Source organism: Ochotona princeps, chromosome 32 (assembly GCF_030435755.1).
Source record: "Ochotona princeps isolate mOchPri1 chromosome 32, mOchPri1.hap1, whole genome shotgun sequence".
Taxonomy (NCBI): domain Eukaryota; kingdom Metazoa; phylum Chordata; class Mammalia; order Lagomorpha; family Ochotonidae; genus Ochotona; species Ochotona princeps.
This window is the reverse complement of record NC_080863.1, coordinates 823,423-849,613: the sequence shown is the minus strand read 5'-3', so window position 1 is coordinate 849,613 and position 26,191 is coordinate 823,423. Positions and strand designations below refer to the sequence as shown.

At 47.3% G+C, this 26,191-nt stretch overlaps 2 protein-coding genes across 3 annotated transcripts in view; both read left to right on the top strand.

Annotated features, from left to right (window-relative positions):
* KLHL2 (kelch like family member 2) overlaps positions 1–11,513 on the top strand; it is a 54,823-nt gene extending 43,310 nt beyond the window's left edge. For both annotated transcript variants that reach the window (XM_004591423.3, XM_058657428.1), the window contains 6 exons: positions 1,900–2,097; positions 2,536–2,637; positions 4,508–4,636; positions 5,163–5,303; positions 9,224–9,367; positions 10,388–11,513. In XM_004591423.3, the coding sequence (XP_004591480.2) occupies positions 1,900–2,097; positions 2,536–2,637; positions 4,508–4,636; positions 5,163–5,303; positions 9,224–9,367; positions 10,388–10,416 (743 nt within the window). In that variant the 3' untranslated portion in view covers positions 10,417–11,513. The remainder of the gene's footprint in view (positions 1–1,899; positions 2,098–2,535; positions 2,638–4,507; positions 4,637–5,162; positions 5,304–9,223; positions 9,368–10,387) is intronic.
* A 3,357-nt stretch (positions 11,514–14,870) lies between these two features.
* MSMO1 (methylsterol monooxygenase 1) lies at positions 14,871–25,954 on the top strand. The gene is made up of 6 exons (XM_058657532.1): positions 14,871–15,012; positions 17,388–17,675; positions 20,415–20,563; positions 20,956–21,082; positions 22,700–22,854; positions 24,960–25,954. The coding sequence occupies exons 2-6, from the start codon at positions 17,421–17,423 to the stop codon at positions 25,147–25,149; spliced, it is 876 nt and encodes a 291-aa protein (XP_058513515.1). The 5' UTR covers positions 14,871–15,012; positions 17,388–17,420; the 3' UTR covers positions 25,150–25,954.
* The last annotated feature ends 237 nt before the right edge of the window (positions 25,955–26,191 follow it).

The following is a 26,191-nucleotide window of genomic DNA, read 5'->3' as shown; positions in this document are numbered from 1 at the left end:
GTTACATTCCCTTCCACCCTCCCCCACACCCACACCCACACATCAGCAGGTGTTGTTAGTAGAGTTCTGAATGTAGGCCAGTCTCGCTGGAGTTAGATGGAAGCTCACTGTGGTTTTTACTTGTATTTCCCTAATAGCTAGAGAACCTAAGTATTTTTTAATATTTAGGATTTACAAAGAGCTTCAGAAACTCAACAACAGCAAAAAACAAAAACCTGTGGAGAAATGGGCAAAGGGAATGAGCAGGCATTTTTCTAAGGAACACATTCAGATGGCTAACATACCAGTGGACACGTGCCCGGAGTCCTCTGCTCGCTCTGGTCATGCTCTGTCTCTGGTCTCCCAGGAGATGTACCAGATTCCCTGCTAGCTGACAGCACAGCAAGCTACTCTGCGGTTACAAGCTTTTGGAGCCGTATGGTGGACCACACTGCCCTACCTCTCAAGGAGTTGGGAGAAGGAAGCGTTAGAGGATAGGATAATGGGGTGGTGATGCCGTCCCTGCCTAATGACAGCGGATCAAACTTCACACGCCCATCAGACACTTAACAATGGTGAATCAAGTTCTCTCTCCTGGGATTCATAAAGCTGAACTTCACTGCCTACCTACCATCTGGTGCAGGGACAGACATGCTCTGAAGAACAGTAGGGCTGGCTTGTGGCATCACGGACTAGGCTGCTGCCTGGGAAGCCAGAATTCCGTCGGGGTGCAGGTGTAGACCCAGCTGCTTCCTTCTGATCCACCTCCCTGGTAATGGTCCAAGTGCGTGGGCCCTTGCATCCATGCCAGAGACCTGGAGGAAGCTCTGGGTTCTTCACTTGAGTCTGGCACAAGCCCAGCTCCTGCGGGCGTTTGGGGAGGGCAGCAACGGAGGGAAAACATCAGGCTCTTCCTTTCCCTTTTTCAGTGCAAGTTCTGCCTTTCAAATAAATAGATTTAAAAAAGAGAGAACAGTTAAAATGGAACAATTTGAAGAAGTTCTATTGTAGACTGTGTAAGATTTATTAAACTTCATGTTTGGTATGTGGTTGTTTCTTGCTTTGGGGTTTCAGGAACTGGAAGTTAGCCCTATAGATTCAAATGAGCCACAGGAGGTCTCAGAGAGTGTGAGACTTCAGCTGGGGCATACATTTCACAGAGTAGATCCAGAGAGGTGCTTCCCAAATCAGGGGAACGATGTGGAAGGGCAGTGGAAACCCTGAGTGCAGCAGGCTCCCTGCTCTGTCTAGGAATCAGCACACTTTTTCCTCAAGGAGAGCAAGAATTGCAGGTTTGGGTTTGCAGGTCTGCCTGGCCCCGACTCGCTGCCTGTGCTGCAGAAGCAGTCACCGTGTGTGTGAAGGGCTGACGCTGGGGCCCATCGAAACCTGACTAGTATCTGAATCACACATAGCTTTTTACAAATGGTGAGACAGTCTTTTTTTTTTTTTTTTGGTTGTTTTTCAGTCATTTTAAAAATGCAAAAATCATTCTTAACTCAGAGGTTTACAGAACAGGTCAGTGAGCCGGAGCAGCTGTGAACTCTGAACACACCAGCATGATGAGCCAGGACAGTGTTACACAACAGTGTAAAGCAGAAACAGTTTCAGTTCTAAAAGGTCCACTAGGGGATCCCGGATGGAGGGCCACGGGAGATACCTACAGGTCCGAGTATTTAGAAACGCTTGGCCATTTTTTAGGTTTGAAGATAAACTTTGGAAAAAGCCAGGAATCGAAGAATACCTTTGACCATGACAGAAAGGAGGTGTACCAATTGTTGCATGGGAATAGCATGGTTTTAGAACCCGATGAAGCAGATTTCCCCAGAGAGTCCTGACGGCAGCTGTGAAGTGCAGAGCAGTCCTCAGAGCTGCCGGTCGCACTGCCTCCTCATGCCGAGTGCCTTGGTTCCTCCGCAGGGATGGTCTACATGGCTGGGCTGGTTTTCGCTGTCGGCGGCTTCAATGGCTCGCTCAGAGTCCGCACTGTGGATTCCTACGACCCCGTGAAGGACCAGTGGACCAGCGTGGCTAACATGCGAGACCGCAGAAGCACCCTGGGGGCCGCCGTGCTGAACGGCCTGCTCTACGCCGTGGGCGGCTTTGATGGGAGCACAGGTAAATCCCTTGGCATCGTCCCTCGCTGCTGTTGGAACTAACACAGCAACCACATGCATGGAACAGATTGTGACAAAGTTAGGATAGACTTAAATGTGTTAACAAGTGGGAGTGTCATATTTAAAGGTAAGCTTGGAAATTGCCTCAAGAATCTCTTTAAATGTTGTGTGGAGTGCTGACTACGTGTTCTTTCTTAAGCATCAGTATCAGTCATCTTGCCAAGTTTGAAAAGCTTTGAAATGTCAGTAGCTTGGGTAGGACCCCTGGAAAGAAACTGTTCCTGCTCATCATGTAATGGATGTGTTTACACATTGCACCATTTTCTTTTATTTTTAGCTCAGTATATCATATGTGAATGTTTTCTGCTAACAGCATGCATGTAGAAGAGTGGTTAGGTGTTTCTCCAAGGAGGGAATGAAGAGCCCGTCTCTGTTGCAGGCTTGTCGTCCGTGGAAGCGTATAACATCAAATCCAACGAGTGGTTCCACGTGGCTCCGATGAACACCAGGAGGAGCAGTGTGGGTGTGGGTGTTGTTGGAGGTGGGTGCTGCAAGTTCGAGGTGAACATGTGCTGCTTGGCTCCAACAGTCTACTCTTCGCAATGTAAAATATCACTTTAAAAAGAAAACTAGTAGTTACTGTAGAACTTACACTGTCTTTTACAGAGTAACTCATCTATACAAGTTAAGCTTTCACTTGTGTACGGCCGTCTCACCCCATTTCCTGTCTCTTTCTTCCCTTGTGGCCTGTACCCCACTGTCAGCTGCTTGCTCTGTTTTTTAAAACAACTTGTTTTGTTTTAGAGGCAGACAGACAGCGATATTGCGTGATGGCCGTCTGCTGGTTCACTCTCCAGCTGACCACAGTGGCTGCCACAGGGTCATGCTGAAGCCAGGAGCCAGAGACTCCATCTGGGTATTCCACGAGGGTGGCAGGGGCCCTTGCGCTTGGGCCTTTCTCTGCTGCTTCCTCAGGCACATTCCCAGGGGTTGGATTAGGAGCAGAGGAGCTGGGAGTTAAACAGGCTGTGGCTTAACCACATGCTGGCCCCATCAGTTGATATTTTTTTTTGGTTTCAGTATACAGTTCCATAGGCTCAGGGATTTCCCCCTCCATCCTTCCGCTTTACATCCCTGCACTCCTGCTGTTTTCCCCATGTTATTATATTGGTGTAGTCCTTCAGCAACCGTCACACGTCCCTTATTCTTGTATTTATGTGTGTCTCGACATTGTAGGTTTAGGCAGTGGTAGAGAGTCCAGCACCCTATTGTCAGGTGTGATAGGGAGTCGGTCTTTTATTCATGTGATCTTAATTCATCCATTTGGGGAACAGATCAGATGACATGTTTATGTGACTTTTCTGGAAAAGGGCTGTTAACTTTTAAGAGGTAGGTTGCTGGAATCACTTATGTCCTAGTAGTTTGTTCCCTTACAGAACTTAAGGAAGGCTGTAAATGTTAGTCCTTGGTGTTCTCTTGTTTTCACATACTGGATTAGTAGAAGCTGTGGGCTTCTGCACCTTTTTTAATGGGTATAGTTCTTGGCACCAAGACTTTTTTCTTCTTGAGTCTTTATTGTTAGAACGTTGTTTGGGTTGCCTACATGTTACAGCATACTGTGATGGAGTCCCTGTGTCTGCCTGGAAGGCTATGATAACATCAGGGTTTGGTCCCTGGGAAGATCTGCATTGCCCTGGCTCCTGGCTCCTGTCTTTGGACTGGTGCAGTCCCAGTGGGTGGGAAGTTTACTGCTGTCTCCCAACCGCTCACATTAAATAAATAATAAATACATTTTCTGTATCATACAATTCAACTATTTAATACAACGCTCTATGCATGTGTCACCACAATTCATTTTAGATTAGTTTTGTTTCTCCCAGAAAGCAGCCCTACTTTCCTGCGTCTTTGCCACCCCCCAGAAGCCTCCTGTCACTGTGGTGCCTTGTCCCTTCTGGACATTTCTGGTACGCGAAGCCAAGCAGTCTTGTGGTCCTTTGTGATGGGCTGCTCTCACGGAGCACAAGGCTTCCGAAGTTCATCGTGCTGTAACATTGATGGGGACTGCATAGCTTTTCATGATCAGATAGTGTTTTATTGCAATACAGTGTTAACTGTTGATCTAACTTTACTGAGGTGGCGTGTTTAATTCTGTTTTCCATGATGTTAGCCATGTTGCAAATAGCATTAGCCAAAAGATTAACAAGGGTACATTTTTCTCCACATTGTTGATAGAAATGTGCGAATCTTGCATAGTAGGGTTTGGCCATTCTGCATATCACCATTAGTCTGATTCTTTAGTAGAGTTCCACAAAACTAGTAACACTTAGAGGCTAAAGTGTGCTGCCCTGAGGGAACATACATTAATGTATGACTTGAAAACCTGGGTGCTTTCCTTATGCTTCCACATTTAGGCTTGCTCTATGCAGTCGGGGGTTATGACGGAGCCTCCAGGCAGTGTCTCAGCACCGTGGAGAGCTACAACGCCACAACCAATGAGTGGACCTACATAGCGGAGATGAGTACGCGGCGCAGTGGAGCCGGTAGGTGGCGCCTCCCTCCATCACTGCACAGGACTGCCCCAGCGAACAGGTTCACTGGTACCTCCTTCCCTTAGCTGAAAGTACTGGCTGATGTTAATGTCATTCTAAATAGCTATTGGATTGTGTGGGTCATGGTGGGTAGCACTCTTGCAAAGTAAAATGCTATATGACTTGTATAAATAAGTTGTTGGGCATTTCTGATATGTTTTTGATACGATGTTTTGGGGGGAACTTGCTGAATAATTAAAATTGTTCATATCTGTTCCTTATAAATTTTATGTGGAAGTTGTCTTAAATATCACCTTTTCTCCTTTGTGGTTTTCTCCTCCATATTATTTTAAATTCTTTTTGACATGCTCTCTTTTTTAGAGTAATAGACTTTATCGAGTTCATTGTCAAGTCTGTTGACATCCCATTCTCAAGTTGTATTCTTTGATAGTGGGTTAAATTGTAGTTCCACCTGAATGTACCCCACCATGTTCTCATCCCTTCTGTGCTGATACAGTTAATTGGTTGTGTTTTGCAGGAGTTGGTGTGTTGAACAACTTACTGTATGCCGTGGGAGGCCATGATGGCCCTTTAGTACGAAAAAGTGTTGAAGTCTATGACCCCACCACCAATACCTGGAGACAAGTTGCAGATATGAACATGTGTCGAAGAAATGCAGGTGTTTTTATCTTGAGATTTATTTTTAATCTTATTTATGCTTTGCTGCCGTCACTGTTTTGTGGATCTGGGTTCCCTGGTAGCCTTTGAACTGTGTAAAGGCAGATGCTGATATAATAATCATGTCTGGGCCATGACAGCTTGTTGTGACAGTTGTCTAACTTCCTGATTCTCTGAACTACCACCTCTTATGCTGCTGGGTCTGGGGACTAATCTTCATTTAACTTACTCATTCTTACCACGGGCGTTTAGAGCACACTACCATGTATCTTACTGGAGAGTCTAGTTCTTGGGGAATGGGTTCCAGTTGAAGAAGCATTTATCCCAGGTTAAAAAACTGATTCTCTGAATCCGGAGGGAAGGCTGGAAAGGTATCCGTGATGCCATTTAGGCTTTCCAGGAAATGGAAAAGCTAAAACCACAGCCACTGCAACGAGGTGATTCAGAGAAAGAACTGGTCAGTGTTAAGGAACTCACTATAGGAATAATTTGCTTGATGGTGGGTAAGCAGTATGAGAAATGCAATTAAATCAATGCCATTTATCAGTTACGTGACTGTCTCAGGGTATTCCCGTCCTGATGGGCGTCAGACCTTGGTCACTTGTCCACGCCCAGGCTGCTGGGGACTTAACACATTACACTCTTTGACCTCGTCCTTCTTCGGTTTGAAAGTACACTCTGAACTTAGTCACTGACTGTGATGGTCAGGTGTGCCGCATGCACTTGTGCATGACGGGCAGCAGGCTGGGTGTGTGTGCTGTGGCAGCATGGCCACGGGCACGGAAGCCTTAGAACACTCACAGAACTGGACACAGTGCTGCAAGAATGTTATAGGACCTCTGCTTTTTTTCCTTAAAGGCTTATTTTTGTTTATTTTCAAGGCACAGTTACAGAAACCAAGTAAGGGACAGAAATCTTGCATCTGCCGACTCACCCCAGAGCTAGGTCAGACTGATTCCAGGAGCTTCTTCCAGGTCTCACCTGCTGAGGGCTGGTGTTGTGGTAGGGTGTGTTAAGCTTCTGATTACAGTGCTGGCATCCATATTGTCATGCCAGTTGAGAGTGCTAGCTGCTGTGCTTCCAGCCCAGCTCCCTGCTAATTCACCTGGGAAGGCATCAGAGGATGGCTAAAGCACATGGGCCCGTTCCGTCCCCTGGAGAAACCATGATGGGGTTCCTAGCGTAAAGCTGTTTGGAAAGAGGATACCAACAGATGAGACAACTTTCTCTGGTGTCTCTCTGCTAGGCCTTAGGAAGAAGACTTCTGAAGTATCTATGGAAGGGCTGTTAATCTGGGCAACAGTTGCGCTTGCTTCGGTAATCATCAGGAAGAGCACAGCAGGAAAGCTTAGTCTGCAGCCTAACCGACTAAGTGTATTTTCTGCACAAATAATGACGTTTGAATAATTCTATGATTTATAAGACTTTATCCTAATAAACACATATTTTCCCATTATCTATATAATCTCCTAGGAGAATATTTTAGAAGATTGCCCTCATTGCATATTTTTGCGTTCTAAAGCAAACTTTTGATAATTCTGTCCATCCCTCAAAACAAATTTGTAATTTTGCAGGATTTCCTTCAAGCACTACACGGGGTTAAAAAGGGCTAAGCTGGCAAGGAGACTGGGACACGTGTTCCAGTTCACGCGGAAAGAGGTGGCAACAAACAGTTTAAAATAGCAGGCAACTGTTTTCTTAGTATGGCAAACCACAGCATCAGAGGGAGGAAGGATGTGAATTCAGTTATTCAATTAAGCTCTGTCATGGTCCACCTATGACGGGTTTTCAGTCTGGGTTTGATTGTGGTGAAGTAAGCAGAATATACTGGAAGCATCAAATGCTGCAGCAATGTTCATATTTATGGCAAAAAGTGGTTTGACCACCGTTCCTGACGAGGGATCTGCTGTGACTGTAAGGGCTGGTAGAATGGCTCCTTTAAAGGCAGAACTGTTTGTTCAGATGGAGTGGGCCTTTCCAGTGCTTCCTCCCCTTGTAGAGATATAAATGACAAGCTTTCATAGGAAGTCATAGCCCCCTTCCTCGATTCTTCCATCAACACAGAGCCATTTTATCCCTTCCTGGTTATATGTCACCTGTCAACAGAGCTAGACGGAGACTTGAGTGCACACACTGCAGCTTTGAGAAGATTGTGTGCCAGCAAAGGCTGTCTCTTGCCCAAGTTCACAGAACCATAGAGTAACAGAGAGGAGACTCATTTCTTTTGGAGAGAAGAGAATATTGCTAGAGGTTTCATCTCATTACTTTGTAATGTTAAAAAGCATTCTGATGTCTGCTGATCAAGATAACGAAAGTGTGTACAAAAAGAGACAAATGTGTGGACAGCATGGTCCTGGATTCTTTTGATGCTCTCCAGTGCCAGTTCGTAATATGGTACCTGGCTAGCATTCTCAGTGAGCCTCAGGCAAAATGAAGGTGATGTAAAGAACTTTAAAAGCTATTTCCCTTTTGATCCAGCAGCTTTCCAAAATTTATATCAAGAAATAACTGCGTGGTGTGGGTGTTTGGTGAAGTGACCAAGGTGAGACCTGGGCTGCCCACGTACCACGCTCAAGCGCCCGGGCCTGGGCTGCCCACGTTCCGCGCTCAAGCGCCCGGGCCTGGGCTGCCCACGTTCCACGCTCAAGCGCCCGGGCCTGGGCTGCCCACGTTCCACGCTCAAGCGCCCGGGCCTGGGCTGCCCACGTTCCACGCTCAAGCGCCCGGGCCTGGGCTGCCCACGTTCCACGCTCAAGCGCCCGGGCCTGGGCTGCCCACGTTCCACGCTCAAGCGCCCGGGCCTGGGCAGCTCACGTTCCATGCTCAAGCGCCCTGGCCTGGGCAGCTCACGTTCCACGCTCAAGCGCCTGGGCCTGGGCAGCCCACGTTCCACGCGCAAGTGTCCTGGGGCTGGGTCCCGGCACTGCTGCAGCTCCAGCTTCCTGTTCATACTGACCTTGGGAGGCACGGGTGCTGACTGGGCAGACTGTAGATCAGTATTTACTCACTTGAAAAATCAGTTGGGTATCTGCTGGCCAGGGTGGATCTGCTCCTACGTGCTGTGAGCTACTCTGGATTTAAATAAGGAAGTGTCTGAGTATACATGTGTAAAGAAAAATAGAGTGGATATCTGAATTTTAATGGTCATTATTCTAAGTGTTGTGAGATCAAAGGTGATTTTTTTCTTGATATTTTTGAATTTTTACCAAAAAAAACCAGGGGTAGTTATTCTATTAATCGAAGAAGCAGTATTTTCTCTTAGAGGAAATAAAATAGTTAACCACTCAGTATAATGAAATGAAGAATAAGTTTAACTTTCTTGCTAATACAGTATTCCCTAAAAACCTGACTTTGAGAGAGTTGCTAACTCTTACTTGTTTCTTTTTTATTTAAATGAGAATTGAAATAGTTTCTAACCTCTAATGTTTGAAGATTCAGTGAAACAACGCCTGTATGAAGCAGCAGCTACACCAACGATACACAGTAGAAGCTTGCAAATGGAATCAAGTGCTCACATGTAAAAGGAGAGTTTTTTAGAAGTGTGTTTGGCATTCCAAGTATTTTCCGTGTAGTAGTATTTTTTGTCTGTTTAAGAGACGGACATAAAGACTGGGAGAGATACCGGTGCTCCCTGCTGATTGATCCCCCAGCACGGGAAGCACTTTCACAGGGCCTGGCCTGAGCCGGAGCCCGCAGTCCGTGCAGGATGCGCCTGTCAGCGAGCTGCCTGCTGGGTGCTGTGTCAGTGGGAACCTGGAGCCACACGCCAGAACTGGGAATTGAACCCAGGGACCTGGCCCTGGGACATATGCCTCCTGTCCACTAGGCTAAGTGCACAGCCTCCTCTGGCCTCTTCTACGTGTCAGTGGGTCATCCTACCTGGACAGGAATGCTCACTGTGTCCTCTCTGATTTTTTGAAGGCGTTTGTGCAGTAAATGGCCTGTTATATGTCGTCGGTGGAGATGATGGCTCCTGTAACCTGGCATCAGTGGAGTACTATAACCCAACTACCGACAAGTGGACGGTTGTGTCTTCTTGTATGAGCACGGGGAGGAGCTACGCAGGTAATAACTGTCTCATTTCCTGGACTCTCCTGCAATCCGTGTAAAATGACATTGTGATTCTTATGTTAAGCTTGTACTTAGGAAAAATTCCTTCTCAAAGTGCATTTTATATCTTAAAACAGTGACCACGGAGTGTGTATCTTCTAAAGTAAAGCATCGATATTCATTTGGCTGTCTATGGTAGTTTATAGTCAGAAATCCCAAATCTTTGCAGCCCAGAATCATGTCCTGTGATTTCATATCCAAGCCTGTGTGTGGGAGAGGGCATTCACTGTGGCCAGACTGCAGGGGGCGCTAATCCAGCTTGTGCAGTGGTTTTCCACTTTTAAGCCTAACATAGGTTAAATTATAAAGTACCATTTTAAATCTGTTGGTTAGTAATATAAACTATAGTAGTCAGTCTTTAAAAACTGTGTTATATGCTAATTATTCTGATGATATTTACGCTGCTTTAATTATTAGAATGTAACAAACCTGGTGCAAAAATGTGGTGAAAGGTTTCTGTGAATTAACCGTCGCTGTTGGTTGTTACCATCCAGAGCAGTCCACAGAATTAGATATTCAGTAGCATGCCAAAGTCCCACGGCTCAGCATTAAGTGAAGTGTTTTCAGCAGCTTCATTTCATAGCTGGTATAACTGACAGGATAAATACTCTGTATTGAAAGTATACAGTATTTATTACTTTTGGTTTCTGGAATAGCCAGGAAAACATCACCACACTCAAGGGAGTGAATGTTAACTACCTCCTTCAAAAGCTTCTTGGCACGGTAGGTGACTTTCAGTATTGCCTGTAGCAGAGCAACAAGCCAAAGACTAGTTTTAGATTAAATAGTCTCAAATATTCTGGTTCAAAACTAAACAGAAGGCCTACTGCTTAATCGTTCAGATTAAAACGGTGGCACCAAATGTGCAGGAACAAGACTGTCAGGTCGCCAAGTGTCCAGTCCCTGCTCTTTAGGGAATCCAGAGATGCCCACGCTGTCGTGCCGTCTGGCTTACTTCTTCCTGTCTTTGCTTAGGAGTCACAGTTATTGATAAGCCACTATGAAGGGCGTCCTGAGCAGTCACCCGTGAAGAAGAGGCTTCCACAAGCATTTCTGCAGTGACTGGGCACCTAGCACTTCTCCACTTGTAGCTGCACTTTAAGTCTCAGCAGAAGACAAGCTCTCTGCCTTTCTAGGCCTCGGTTCCTGAAGATTATTTTCGGTCGAAGCACTGTGTGGGCTCTTCCCGCACTGAGCAGCAGCTGGCTGGATTTCAGCGAGAACCCTGGGCTGCCGGCGTCCCTCTGGAGTTCCCAGACACCGGCTTTCCTAAACACCACTGCTTTTCATCCGGGAGTGACCAGGGATTATTCTGTGAGGAGGAGAAAGTAATATGTGCTCTTGTAAAGTTAAATTTAATCTTTATTCCTTATCTTGAAAATCTGTGTACCCGGGAACTGAAAATCTCTGAGCAGGTATTAAAATCCGCGTAAGTATACAAGCTAGTGGAGGGATGACACTGTTTGCTTTTATAAAATATCTTTGATTACATGAATATAATAAATTGTGTGCATATAAATGTGTGTCTATATGCTTTCCTTTAAATATGTTTGAAAAGATGTTTGAAACTTGATTATACTATTTATAATTGGCACAGTACTTTGAATTATGCCAGTACTACATTGTAAAACAGAGTTGTATTTTTTGATATTTAACAATGCTTAACACTTTAAAATGCCACTTCTGAGGAACGAACATGGTGTGACACACTTGAATATGTGTGATGCCAAACTTTTTTAAATAAAAGATAAATGATGCCTATTTATTATTTTCTTTAGTTTAATATTGGTCATGTTTTGGTGTGTATTTTTCATTTTTTTTGTTAAAGTAACACTTTGGCATGAACATTACTGCAGGTTTTTGATGAATATAATGAATGTCTGCAATTCAACTGAATTTGCATGGTCTTACGACATTTTTCTGTGTGTATAAATTTAGCTGCTGTTAACAGAAGAAAGGACTTCCTGTAAGTAGCCATTGTGCATCGGTCAGATTCAACTTTTCTGAGCTCTTCAACTAGTCTCACTTTAAAAAAAACGACCAAAACATGTCTTTCTTGAATTATCTTTGAATAAAAGTTTGTATATTATTTGTTTCACAATATCCTTGAATTTTATCTGTTTGGTTTTATGTTAAGAAAGTTGCTTCTTCAGTTTTTATGTTCTTTTATAAAGTTTGCATTTTCTAACCTCAAAAGTCCGTATTTTTAATTTGTTGTCAACTTCTAAGGCAAGTTAGTTAAGTCAGTAACTGCGGTCACTGCAAATTGTCCTTCAAGAAACATTAGCCAGAGTCCCGTCCCCTTCTCGCCTTGGGCTTGTGCGCCCAAGTTCTCTCAGTTGCCAAATGAGTCTGAAACTTCTGATCTTGGGAAACGCACAGGGGTAGGGTCACTGCATGCGTGCGTTAAGGCTGCACGGTTCCAGCCTGAGCCTAAGGAGATTGCCTCCAGTACCCCATTGTGGAAAGGAGGCTACATGGGAAAAGGGAACCGTGTTTTGAGTCGAGATTCTGGGTTTCTTATCCTGGCTCCTTTAAGGATGCAGCAGTGTGGCGCATTAGAAAGCCCATGGCATGGAAATCAGGTGATTCAGCTTGCATGCCCCACCCCATCACACACACACACACACACACACACAGGTTTACCAAGTTGCCAGCTGTGACTTTGAATACATTACATAATATCTAACCTTTGTTACCTCTGAAATGTTGATAGTACTGTTGTTATAAAGTTGCCAGGTCTGAAAGCAATGATGTTGATGTGTTTGAAGTACAGTGGGTTTGACATAATTACAGCTGTTGTTACTCTGTGTTTGTTGTGTTTTCATTGTAAGGAAATCAGGGAGTTTGATAGGGGCTAGAGCGGGAGCTGGTTAGTAGCTGAAGGAGCCAGTTGTCTCCCTGCTGGAACCCTGCATTGCTAAAAACGCTCAGTGCTGGTCCCATGGCACAGGAGGTCAAGTCTCCGCCTGCGATGCCAGTCCCCTATGGACAGGGATTGAAGTCCCACTTGCTCCACTTCTGATCCAGCTCTCTGCTAATAGCCTGAGAAAACAGCTGCAGGTGCCCAAGTCCTTGGGCCCTTGCACCTCCATAGGAGACCTGGATAAAGATTCTGCCTTCCTGACTTAGGATGGGCCTGGCTCTAGCTTTGCGGCCATTTAGGGAGTGGATGGAAAATTTCTCTCCCTCTCTCATTTCTGTAACTCTGCCTTCAAATAAATCTTTAAAAAAAAATCTTACCTACTTTCCTGCCAGTTGAGCACACTCACTGTCCTGTGGTTCTCCTGGGCTTTCTCCACTCTGCAGACTGATGAACACTTGTATGCCAAGCACCCTGAGAGACCCCATGGAACATTCCAGAGATTACTGACACCCTGCGCTCCATGTAAACTCCATCGCACTGATGTACTCACAGCACCAGACCCTGATCAATAAAGGGAATGACCCAGCTGAGGGTGGCGACCATTCTCTCAGAAATGACTCACGCTCCTGTCTGAGTGTGTACCAGCTCTTTAACATAGTCAGATAAGTCCCGCTGACAGTCTTGCTGCTAATCTACTTTGCATTCATGTTGCACAGTGAGAGAACAGCTTAGGCTCACACCCCTATGCCCCGGAAGTTGAGATGCCATATTGGTTTCATAATGTAACCCTCTACGTATATACACCTTCTGCATCCTTAAAGGAGCCAGGATAAGAAACCCAGAATCTCGACTCAAAACACGGTTCCCTTTTCCCATGTAGCCTCCTTTCCACAATGGGGTACTGGAGGCAATCTCCTTAGGCTCAGGCTGGAACCGTGCAGCCTTAACGCACGCATGCAGTGACCCTACCCCTGTGTGTTTCCCAAGATCAGAAGTTTCAGGCTCATTTGGCAACTGAGAGAACTTGGGCGCACAAGCCCAAGATGAGAAGGAGATGGTAAACGCCAGAAATCCTACGGCACAGCGCAGACAAGCAGAAGTTTGGTAACAGCCTCCATACCATTGCCCTTGGTCTCAGCCGTCACTGCTGTCGACAAGGGATAGATCCAAGACGAGCAGACGGCAGAACCGACATGAATGTGCCTGATACCGTGCAAAAGGCCTTCCTCGTGTTACGTTAAACTCTCCACAGAAGAACTGGTTAAGAGACAAGTGACAGGCAAGAGTAGGCAAATCAGGAGTTCGGCAGTCAGGGGCAGGATCTGAGCCCTAGGCCGGGGTTTGTGCAGCTGGACAGCCACGCAGGGCAGTCTGCAGTGGGGGGAGCAGTGAGGACCGACTGCCTCCAGCAAGTGTGTGTGCGGTGGAGAGCGCTGGGTCTCCGTGGCAGCCCCGGCAGCTGCAGCCCTGATGAGGGAGATCTGCGTGGTGCTCACAGTACCCAGGAGCCAGGGAGGGCTCTGTCGCAGCCCCCAGGACAGCTCCCACTGCTCTCCATGGAGTGTCACCTCCCTGCCATCCTTGGCAGAAAATGGGTGTGCCAGAACGTGGGGTAACCACGCCAGGGACGGAGGTCACTGAGGATTGGAGACCAGCCGCAAGAGGGGACTTGCTCAAGGAGGAAGTGGACAGGGAAGGGAAGGACGGAATGTTCTACCAGGTTAAGCAAGGCCACGGCCTTCCCACGGCATATGCTTTTATTAAGACATCGCACAGCGCCATCACTAATTCAACCAGGGTGCGGGCGGGGGCGTGTTCCCTGGCTCAAATGGCTGCCCCTTCAGCAAGCCAGGAGCTTTTCGGGTTGTGATTGCGTAAACTGATCTGCTGAGAGAAGGCGGGAGAAGAGCCTAGAGCCGGGGAGGGAACTGGCCAGCCCGGCCCCAGGGATCCTACGCGGGGACTGTGTGTGGCCCAGGTCCCAGGCGAGGTCACCGCCTTCAGACGGACTCCTCAACCTTCTGTCCGCAAGGAGGGGTAATGGCCATGAGCTGGAGGGGCGGACACCGCGTTTGAAACTGCTGGCCTTCCGCCATCCGAGGCACTGAGGAGAGGATGACCTCGCTCCACAGGATGGGGCGGGGAGGGACAAGGTCTACAGGAGTCCAAGTCCAAGGTGGACGAGAGGCGGGTGGGACGGCCCGCACACACAGGGTGTAAAGCGTTTACACTGTTTTCTTGCCAGGGTCTGGCCATGAGGGTGCCACACAGGGTCAGCCTTGAGACGCGGCCCTGGTCAGCCCCGGGCGGCCTCGGGCGACCTCGGGGAGGAGGCGACGCAGGAAGCGCAGCTCCCAAGGCACTTCCGGCGCGGGCGTCCCCGGCTCGGCGTGTGCACGCCTCCTCACGCCGTCACCCGGCCGCACACCGCCCCGCCTCCGGCCGCACGCTGCCCCGCCACTGGCTGCACGTCGAAGTCTCACTATCCTCACTCCATCCGCGGAGCCAATGGTTGCGGAGCGCCAGGGCTGCGTCCGCGTGAAGTCACTCGCTGGACCAATCCCCACGCCGAGGGGGCGGGGCGGCAACCCACACAGGCCAATAACGGCGGCGGGCGCCGGTCTCGCCCTCTAGGCTCCGCCCCGTCTCCTCAGAGCCGGGAGAGGTAGAATTTGCAGGCCGCCGCACCTGACTGGATCCTGCTGAAGGCGAGCGGCCGCGTCTCGGCGGGCAGGTGAGGGGAGACGGCGGCCGGGGCAGGTGAGGGGAGACGGCGGCCGGGGCAGGTGAGGGGAGACGGCGGGGCAGGTGAGGGGAGACGGCGGCCGGGGGAGGTGAGGGGAGACGGCGGGGCAGGTGAGGGGAAACGGCCGGGGCAGGTGAGGGGACGCGGCCGGGGGAGGTGAGGGGAGACGGCGGGGCAGGTGAGGGGAGACGGCGGGGCAGGTGAGGGGAGACGGCGGGGCAGGTGAGGGGAGACGGCGGCCGGGGCAGGTGAGGGGAGACGGCGGGGCAGGTGACGGGAGACGGCGGCCGGGGCAGGTGAGGGGAGACGGCGGGGCAGGTGAGGGGAGACGGCTGGGCAGGTGAGGGGACGCGGCCGGGGGAGGTGAGGGGAGACGGCGGCCGGGGCTGGTGAGGGGAAGACGGGGTGTGTCTGTGTGTGTGTGTGTGGGGGGGGGGGGTTGGCGGGCAGGGATGCAGCGGGGATGGAGGGGCTGGGAGAAGGGCGTCTGGGAGCGGGCTGCTGAGGGATGAGTAGGAGTTGGCGAGCAGGGCCAGCCGGTGCTTCTCAGCGGGGAACCTGCGGGAGGATGGAGGATGGTGGGAAGGCGAGGGCGGGAGAGGCCGTAGGACCTCTGTGGGACGCGGACTGGTGCTGGGTTCACTCCTGCACGGGACGGACGCCAGCGGGATTGGGGTACCTCGGGGACACACACCGAACCCCGTTTCTTTTTGGTAAGGATCTGCTATGCTTACCGTCCTGGGATGAAAAGAGAAGTGACCCTTCCAAGGCGTTGTCCGTCCTCTCCCCTGTACTTCCCTTTTCCCCTCCATTTGCCAGCCCTCCCTTGGTGCAGGCATTTCCAGCTGGCCTGCAGGTTTGTGGCACGCACGCACTCTCCAGTTGAGTTGGAGATGAGAGAGCCTGGAACCTTGGCTCAGGATGACTCAGTGGGCGGCGGGGCAGCCCAGCAGGGTGTGGAGTGGGAGGAGGGGTTGTCCACCCGTGGGCCATGTTGGGTTACGATCGGATGGCCAGAAGCTTGCAGTGTGGGGCGAGGAGGTGCCAGGCTGAGCGCGCAGCCCTAGTCCGTGGAAAGTGACATATGTCGCCTGGGAGCCCGGAGTGTTTTCGGGTGATGATCTGATCTGATCCCTTGAGAGTGTTGGCTGTGTCAGGTGGGAAGCGCCTCCACTGTGCCAGTGAGACTAGACGGCAGCTTGCTGTGCCCAACAGTAAGGCCAGGGAAAACGGCTCCTGTGGAGGGGTTTTTAGGAATTAAAAAAAAAAAAGTTTATTTACATAAAAGGCAGGCTGACAGAGAGAAGGAGAATCAGAGGGAAAGATCTTCATCTGCTGGTTCACTCCCCAAGTGGCTGCAGTAGCTGGGACTCTGCCAGGCTGGAGCCAGGAGCCTCTTCCATATTTTCTATGTAGGTGCTGGGGCCCAAGGCCTTGAGCCCGATTCTGCTGCTTTCCCATGTGCGTTAGCAGGGAGCTGAATAGGAAGTGGAACAGCCTGGACTTGAACCACTTCCTCTGTGGGCTGCTGGTACAGTGGACATGTGGTGAACATACTGGCCTCCCTTGATCTTTAAACCTCAATGTTTTATCTGTGAGATGGGGATGAAGATGGGCACTTGGCCCTGTGGGACACCCGCACCCCGTATCTGAGTGCCATCTCTGCTTTGGATTCTGTCCGCCTTCTGTAAGCCCTGGAAGGCAGCCAGCGCTGCCTCAGGTGCCTGGGTCTCTCCCACCTGTGTACCAGGTGCCTGGCTGTTAAGTCATGGAGGAGTGAACCAATGGGTGGAAGATCTCTGTCTCTTTCACATAAAATGAAAACCAATTTAGAGGGGGAATAAAGGATAGTGAAATACCAGGCTCAAGACAGTGTGGTGAAGACTTAAGGTAGACTGTAGAGAGCACGTGAGGCTCGTAGAACATGGGTCCTGGCACAAAAAGTGGCCCTGGTTGACTTGTTGGAGCCCGGCTGGTGTAATGGTGTCGGTCAGGCCCGGCACATGCAGTGGCTCCCGAACACTCTGGAAGCGCTCCCGTTGATTGTTCTTCTGGATTTGATGGAATTGTGGCACAGACGGGTTACATACCCTGTTCAGGTTACAGGCGGGTAAGTGGTGTTGGTTTGGTGTGAGGTTGGTAATGACTTTAAGAGAGAAGTGGTGTTGAGGGTGGCTGTCTTCTGCAATTTAGTAGATCCTGAGGTTGTCGGAGTGGGTAGGGAGCTGAGTGCAGGCGGTCCTGTGAGCCATGGCAGTGTGTTACCCATTGTGACAGATGACCCCAGAATATATATTTTGGAAACTTTTTAGAATTTCATTGTTTAGCTGATTTAATTTTCTTTTTCTTTTCTTCTCTTACAGGCTTACAGGGCTGCCCCTTTGGAGATTTGGAAAATGGCAGCAAATGAGAGTGTCGGCATCTTCAGCCCAGCCTCCTTGGCTGTGGAGTATATCGATTCACTTCTGCCCCAGAATCCTCTGCAGGAGCCCTTTAAGAATGCTTGGAACTATATGTTGGATAATTACACCAAGTTTCAGATTGCAACTTGGGGCTCCCTTATAGTTCACGAAGCTCTGTATTTCTTATTCTCTCTTCCTGGATTTTTATTTCAATTTATACCCTTTATGAAAAAGTACAAAATTCAAAAGGTGAGCATAACAGACGTGAAGTAGAATTCAAATTAGTATGGTTGATTATTTCAGAAGTAAATATAGCCGCCCCCAGTTAGCACCGTCCAGCAGGAGTATGCTGAAGTCATGGACGTAATTTAAAATTCTGCAGTAAAGAAATAGTGAAATTAATTTTCATTTTATATTTTATTTAACCCCATAAACATTAACTGTTATGATTTGGCTGTCTAATCAAAGCAGATTCTGAATGAGCTGTTGTATGCTGTTGTCGTGAGTCTTTGAGAGTCCGTGTTTCTTAGGCCATCTGTTAGTCCCCAGTCAGTCCCCCTCATCTCTTGCTGGCCGCCACAGCTGTACTGGACAGTGTAGCCCTAGATCCTCAGGCACAAAGTTTCAAGAATAGTTTGCTGAATTGGACTGTAAGTAGATGTGATGCTTATACAATTTGTATTTAATGCATGTTAAAAGTAGTTGGAAAAGACGAGTTCAGGGATATGTGGATACTGTGTAGTCCATTCCAACCCCTGCTATTTTTTGCACTCATGTGCAAAGACCTAATTGAAGCACTAAAAAAAATGCTAGTTTTCCTCCTACACCGAAGTCAATGGTGGGTAGTCCGACAGTGAGATCACACACTCCCCTCAGCCCTCGCTGCTTCACAGCCCCGTGTGCGTGGCAGTGCACTGAGACAGACACAGTGTCCTGCACAGCTCCAGCACAGATGGGTACATGGTGAACACTTTGGATTTGTAGACTGACCTGCTGGAGTTCCAGGGAAGTCTGTTGCTTCTTTAGAGATGATTTATGGGCACTTGGTGATCCAGTGATTGCTTTTTATTGTCGCTGTTAGCTTTTCTAAAGTCATGTAGAACTAGAATGCCAAGGCACAAAGTGTGTGTGTAAAAGCAGACCTCCTGAGAGGGCTGGTGAGTTCCCTGCGCACACCCGGGGTGGGTGACGGTGCGTGTGCTCTTCCTCTGGCTGTTCAGCCTCTCCTGGTGAGTGGCACGTGAAGCGCAGGCCAGCCTGGGTCCTCTTGGAATAAGGCAGGGGGATCAGGTGACAGTGCACCGCAGACCAAAGGAGGAAAGGAAAAAGGGGTGTAGACTTACAGGACACTTCTCTGCCACCCTCAGTTAAGGTCCCAGACACCCCAGAGTGCTTTTTATAAACACCTGCTTGAAAGCAGAGTTCATCTGGAGGGGAGGTTCTGCTGCTTGGTGTTGGCCATCGAGTCCTCTGTAGGGCTGATGCTTGCACAGCTGGCCGGGCGAAGGCATCCCTTCCTTCCTGGCTCACCTCCTACACTAGTCACTGTTAGGGAAAGCTTCCCACAGAGGATGCGTTTTCTCAGTCCAGAGTCTGTGAGAACTATTAACATGAAATGTAAGAGGAACAGCAGATGGTATTTTAATTGATTGAAGCTACTCGCTTATAAAGAGGTTGAAAGGCCTTGTCAGCTTAAGCCTAAATTTTTGGTTTATTTTTTCTCTGGTCACAGAACAGAGATTGGAGCAGTGGGGTAGATAATTCTGAGTAGAAGTACAGAATTGTTTTTCATGTCGAATCCCCATTTTATGATTGAGAAAATGGAGTTGTGAGCATCACAGTTAACTGGTTAGTGGTAGCCCTGGTGTTAGGTCCTAGGTCTCGGGATTGCTTGATTCACTTCCTTTCCTAACTATGTCAGGGAGATGATTTCTATTCTTTTTTTTTTTTTCTTTTTAAATTTTTTTTTTTTATATTTTGGGGGAAAGAGAGACAGATTTACTGAGACAAGGAGTGACAGGAAGAGAGACCTTTGATCCACTGGTTCACGCCCCAGATGGCCACAAAGGCTAGAGCTGAGCCCGTCAGGAACCAAGAGATTCTTTCTCATCTCCAGTGAGGGTGCAGGGTCCCAAAGCCCTGGGCCATCCTCTCTTGTTTTCCCAGGCCACAAGCAGGGAGCTGGATGGGCAGCGGAGTAAGTAGACCATGAACCAGCCCCGTATGGGGTGCCAGTGCCTATAGATGGAGGATTAGCCCAGCTGAGCCGTTGCTCCAGCCTCGGGGAGATAATTCCTGAAGAATTTCAAGAGCATACGGTGCTGGGAAGTCTGGCTCATCCAGTACCTTGTCTAGTATGATCCTAGACAAGCTGGAAGACCTCTTTGGGCCTCTGTTGATGGGCAGCAGTTTCATAATTTTAACATACTGAAGTGATTAAAGGGGTTTGCTTGATGGATTTCTCAGTTTTTTAGTAACTCATGCTTACTGTCTTTGCCTTTTTGTTAAAAGCAGGAGTGCTTTTTCTTCACTAAGTGCAACTGTTCAAGTTGAGTAAACTTACTGTTTGTAGGGACTTGCTAAGTAGTTCAGTAGGCTGATGAGGTTTTATGACCATCGTCGGCAGGATACCTCTGAGGTTCTTGTTTGTTGTCCTGTCAGTGTGTACAAACTACAGTGCTCTTACTCTGGAGCATGACTGCTGCGGAAGCCTGCCAGCGTAGGTCCTCCAGCCCTGGACGCTGTGCAGCTTCAGCAGCTGCAGGCACCCAGCCATAAGGCGCACAGCATCTCTGCGCCTGAAAGCCTGCTTCACTTTGTTGCAGATCCTTATGGCTGGCGCAGGCTCTTTTCCTGGTTAGACCAGTGATGATGCTTAGCAAGAGTTCAGAAGGATGTTGTGATTCTTGAACCTTGGTTAGTATAAACTAAGAATTCAATTTCAGTAATCAAGCTACGTTAATTTGAATGTTGTGTTTTTCTCCGTAGGATAAACCAGAAACATGGGAAGGCCAGTGGAAATGTTTCAAAATACTTCTCTTTAATCACTTTTGTATCCAGCTTCCGCTGATTTGTGGAACCTATTACTTTACAGAATTTTTTAGCATTCCTTATGATTGGGAAAGAATGCCAAGATGGTATGTAGATAAAAGTTTGATTTGTATTCTCAGGAACAGTTTATTATCTGTTTAAATTTATCTTATATTTATTCTAAACCTAAAAAGTTAAAAAATAGTAAGAAAGAAATTCTAAAAAAGGAAAGTAAACAACTGGGGAAACTTACAATGTTCCTACTCCTGAATTTTCATATAATATTTTATTATTATAAAGTGAGTTTCTAGCATCAGAAGATTTCATACTGTGCTTTAACTATGTACATGTACATATGTACATTACCTTGTGCTAAGACAAAATTCTGTGTTTTAAGTCTCAAATGAATGAAACGCACGGTAGTCTGTGGACACAGCTGTGGACCCGTAGACACAGTTGTCGTGGTTGTGTCTTGCCTGACGGTGCTCTCCTGTCCAAGGTGCTGGATCCTGAGCCGGTGCTTTGGCTGTGCGGTCATTGAGGACACCTGGCACTACTTCCTGCACAGACTCCTGCACCACAAGAGGATCTATAAGTACATCCATAAGATGCACCATGAGTTCCAGGTACGTTACAAGCACTACACAGACACTCCGTTTTCTGTCAGAGGGAAGATGTTTGCCAGAACATTTTAAAACATCAATGATGTTTGTATTTCATTTCTTTTGGCGTCGTTATTAAGGAAATAAAAATATACATACAAAAAACCAGTTCTATAATTTTTCTTCATTAATTATGGTAAATTGAGACCTAACAGAAAACAGTATTCCATGGAAGAATTCAAACTCCCATCCTTGCACTCAAATGTTAGAGTCACATGTGACTTTGACTTCAATTTTAGTACTTAGATTTCTAACACAATTATTGGCTTAGTTTTACTACATTTAAATGCATAGCTGACATCATAAGAGTAATGATTGTCCTTTTAGCCAAGCTGCTTTGATGCAGCTGTGTCAGGCCGGCTCTGTCAGTGTGCTCTGCACTAACCACGGTGACGGTGGTGCCGCCTCAGCCCCAGGGCAATGGCCAGGACCTCCCAGTGATGTCCCAGATCAGATTGTTCTGAACCTTGTTCATTCAGCCCGTCCCTGAGCCAGTGCCCAAGTCACAGGCTTACAGCAGGTGGGCAGCAAGTAACCGAGCTGCGCTGGGCAGCTCACGTCTAGGCCGGCACAGTGAGACATGTCATCACACTACTCAGAAGTGGCTTGTTTGTTTCTGGTATTCTCCAGTTAATGTTTTTGCACCTTGGGTATTTGAAGCTGTAGAAAAAAGCCACAGATTGGATGTGGCTTGGGGGAGCTATGTAAATCAAGTATTCCTTTCTTGGCAGAGCTGACAGATGTTAAAAAAGAAGAGTCCCAGGCAACATAGTGTCTTTTTCTTAAATTCTCAGTGAAAGTATTGTTCTGTACTCCTAGACATTTTGATATTTGTTGGGAAAAAGTGTTATTTTTGTTGAGAATTGCTACTTATAAATATACTGGTAGAAATTAGTAGCATGAGACATAGAAATGATACAGGTTTTTTTTAAAGATTTATTTTTATTGGAAAGTCATACAGGGGAGAATCTATATGTTATATGTACATATAGTATGTGTGCATATACATATATATACATGTGTATATACACACATATATGAATATATACAACACAGAGAAGATCTTCCATTCAGTAATGGGAAGCAGGGCTGCTGGGATAAGAACCGGTGCCCATATGGGATCCTGGCATGTGTTAGGCGAGCACTTTAACCACTAGGCTACCACACCAGGCCCTGAAATGATGCAATTTTATAAAACTGCATAAATATAAAGACTCCAAAGGGCAGAAACAATAATGTATATATTCTAGAGAGATTTTTAAGGAATCGATTGATGTGATTGTTGGGCTAGGAAATCGATCTGTAGAGTAGGCTTCAGTCTAGAAATTCAGAGAAGAGTTGAGATTCGGGCAGCAAGGTGGACACCCAGGGTGGGTCTCCATGAGCGTTCCTTCTCCAGGGAAGCTGGCTTTGTCCTGCAGTCTTGAGCTGAGCAGATGAAGACGCTCCGACTCGGGAGAGAATTCTCCCGTTTCTCGTTGAGATGTTAACCACATCTAAAAAAAGATCTGTGTGCTCTCTCTGGCCGAGCCAAGGTAACCATCCCGGTAGGTTGAGGAATTCTTCATCTCTTTGTTTCAGGCTCCATTTGGAATGGAAGCTGAATACGCACACCCTTTGGAAACCCTGATTCTGGGAGCTGGATTTTTCATTGGAATCGTGCTTTTGTGTGATCATGTCATTCTTCTGTGGGCGTGGGTGACTATCCGCCTCATAGAAACTATTGATGTCCACAGGTGAGTCCTGGTGTCTTTCTGTTCAGGAAAACATGAAGTTCCTTTGTGTTCTTTTCATGATGCAGTTGCTTAGACTCGGGGATTTTTTCTCCCACACACCCCATCCTACAAGTTGAAGCCTTGTGGGGTGCCAGGCACCAGGTGAAAGGATCTCCCTGCTCCTGCACTGTTTTCCCTTGTGTTATTAACAACACTGTAATCCTTCAACAACAGTTGCAAGGCCAACATTCTGCTATTTGAGGGTATCATGACAGTGGCAGAAAGCCCACCATCCTGCTGTCCAGATGCGTGTAGCAGTGTCATTGGGAGTCCATCTTTTATTCAGAAGTAGAGATAACACTAAATATCTTCACAGTACACTTCCCTCCATCATGCAGTTCCTCTAGATAAGTTATGTATATACATGCTTACTATAAATCCTTTGATCTTGTATTTTGCAGGAAGGTGCCTTATATCATAGAGAATATATGGTATTTGTCCTTTGGGGATTGACTTATTTCCCTGAGCAGAATGGTCTCCAGCTGGGATCATTTTGTTGCAAATGGTAGAATTTCATTCTTTTTAATGGCTGGGTATTATTCCATGGAGTAGATGAGCCACAGTTTCTTTATCCACTCTTGATGGGCATCTGGGTTGTTTCCATATCCTCGCTATTGTAGATGGTGCTGCTATAAATAAAAGATTACAGGTCACTTTCTGATACGCAGTTCTCGTTTCTTTTGGATATCTTCCCAGGAATGGGCTAGCTGGGTCACACGGCAGGTTTATTTTCAGTTGCCTTAGCACTCTCCATACTTCCATAGTGGATGTGCTAGCCCAAGGTGCCACCAACAGTGAAATAGGCTACCTTTTCCCCACATCCACACTAGCAGAAAAACCTCTATTTTCTAGGTAGTATGATTATTTGTATTTCTGAGATTAATAGGAGATATTAATCTGTTTAGTGGCATTTTGTTTGAGAAAGCAGAAAAGAATCATTGGATAAAAGTTCAAGTAATGGATGGTGCATTGTGATCTGTGCTGTGACAGCCCCTGCAGGCGACAGGGCGGCCTGCAGCGCGCAGCCTTCAGGTGCTGCTTTGCTGGCTGGGAGCTGGTAGAGAATGGTATGCGTACATTCACGTGACCTAAACACCGTGGCCTGCCCCAGGGCACTGCAGCACCAGCCCCTCATTTTTCATCATATTGAAATCCCTGGTCCTTTGCATTTTGATTTGAGACTTCCTGTACCCATGTGCTTGGAGTATCAAGCTCTAAGAATTATTTTTAAATCGCAGAAGTAGCCAGTCCTAGCCAAAAATCATTTCTCTGTGGAAAAAACAAAGCTGAGGACACTTCATTCCTCTTGTGGTTTCTCCCATTCTCTTCAGGCACTCAGAGCGAAATGGAGTTATTGGTTCAAATGGGTTTAACTGGATATCTGACTGTAGATGTGCTTAGAAATAGAAGCTCTCAGATTGGCTGCCACTGTAACATGATTCAAATCCCAGCTGCTCCACCTCTGATCCAGCTCTCCTGCTACTGTGCCTGGGAGAGCAGCAGGGGGTGGCCCAAGGACTAGGGCCCCTGTCACCCTGATGAAGTTGCTGGCTTCAGCCTGACCCAGCCATTGAGTCATGGCCAATGGGGGAGTGACACAGCATAGGAAAGATAAATCTGTGTCTTGCTGGCTCTGCCTTTCAAGTAAATAATTGTTATAAATAATAAAGTCACTTAGGTTTTCCCCAGCTTTAGACAAGCAATGATATTTTATCATCGTACATTGAATTCCAGCCTGTCATTGCCTACAAAAGTAGAAGTTGCTACAACAGTGATGCTAATTTCACACCACTTTTCTTATGGGCTTTGTTTACAACTATTGTACAGAGATGAGAAAGTTGTGTAAAACAGGAGAGATCACTGTTATAAACTTGGCCTTACTGTAACCCTGTCTGTCATCCCTAGATGACATGCGCCTTTTTACTGTTACTGCCTTGTCAGAAACAGTGATTTAGGCTGAGCGGATCGCTCCTTGGGTTAGCGAGCGAGCTCACGACTGTTGAGGGAAATGGCAGTGATCTGAGATGCCTCTATTCCCTGCTTTATCTCTGGCCTTTTCTTTCCAGTGGGTACGATATTCCCCTCAACCCCTTGAATCTCATCCCCTTCTACGCGGGCTCTCGGCACCACGATTTCCACCACATGAACTTCATCGGGAACTACGCCTCGACGTTCACCTGGTGGGACAGGATCTTCGGCACCGACTCTCAGTTCCATGCCTACTACGAAAAGAAGCTTGCGAAGAAGGCCGAGTAGACCTCCGTGAGCCTTCCTCAGCAACGCATTCTCCCAAGTTGAAACTAGTGGCTAACATTGCTTCTGGGGAGCAGAAAGAAGTCCGTGTCTCGACTGCTGCTGAGTGACTGAGAGAACATTAACAACCTTTAATCCTCTTCCTAGCGGACCTGTTTCTACTTTAAGTGCAAGTCTGTGTATGTAAACACATTAGATTAAATACAGTCTTCATGAGGAAGTTTTAAAGGCCACGTTGCTGGCCTTACCAAAAGGTTGTGAAAAATCAGAAACATTCAGTCCGAACCTTTCCCCCGGAACACCGTGGGCCTGGAGTCGACACTGGCCTTTCTGTCTGTTAGATGCACTCTGGTCATTTCAGAACATCCTGAAGCTGCAGTGTGGCCTCATTCTCAGCTCTTGCAGATTTGCCTGAAGATCAGAATAACCATGGATGGGAGCGTCTTGGCTGGCATGCCGGATCGCCTGCAGCTGCCAGGCCGGCTCTGGCCCACAGTGAGAGCCGACCACTCTGGGGTGACTTCCTCTGAAGAACTGTGGGTGATGACCTATGCCACCGGCATCTGTAATTGAAGCAGTTCCAAATTAATGGAAAATAGATATTTTAGTCTAAAGGTTTTCCAGGTTACTTGAATTATTTAAAAATGAGGAGCTTTATTTCTGCTATCTACCCTTTCATTTTTGTATATCAGGTTTTCATTATACTTACAGCTGTATCTGGAAACTTTGTGAACTGACTGGGTGTATTTGCACTTTGAGCTGTTGAAATAAATGTGATTTTTGTCTGATTATCTAGTTTCCAACACCAAACGTGAGCTGTCACCCATTGTGCTTTTTTTTAAGGAAAGTGCAGAAATCATTGAACTGTTTGTTCTTTTGTAATAAAAGGGAAAGTACTATTGAAGTGCTTCGTTTGCTAAACCTTCCTGGCAGCTTCAAGTGTGTTCAATTACCAGGTGTCCCTCAGGAGGGGGACAGGGAGCTGGGTTGGAAGTGGAGCAGCCAGGACACGAATTGGCACCCACGTGGAATGCCAGCACCAGCA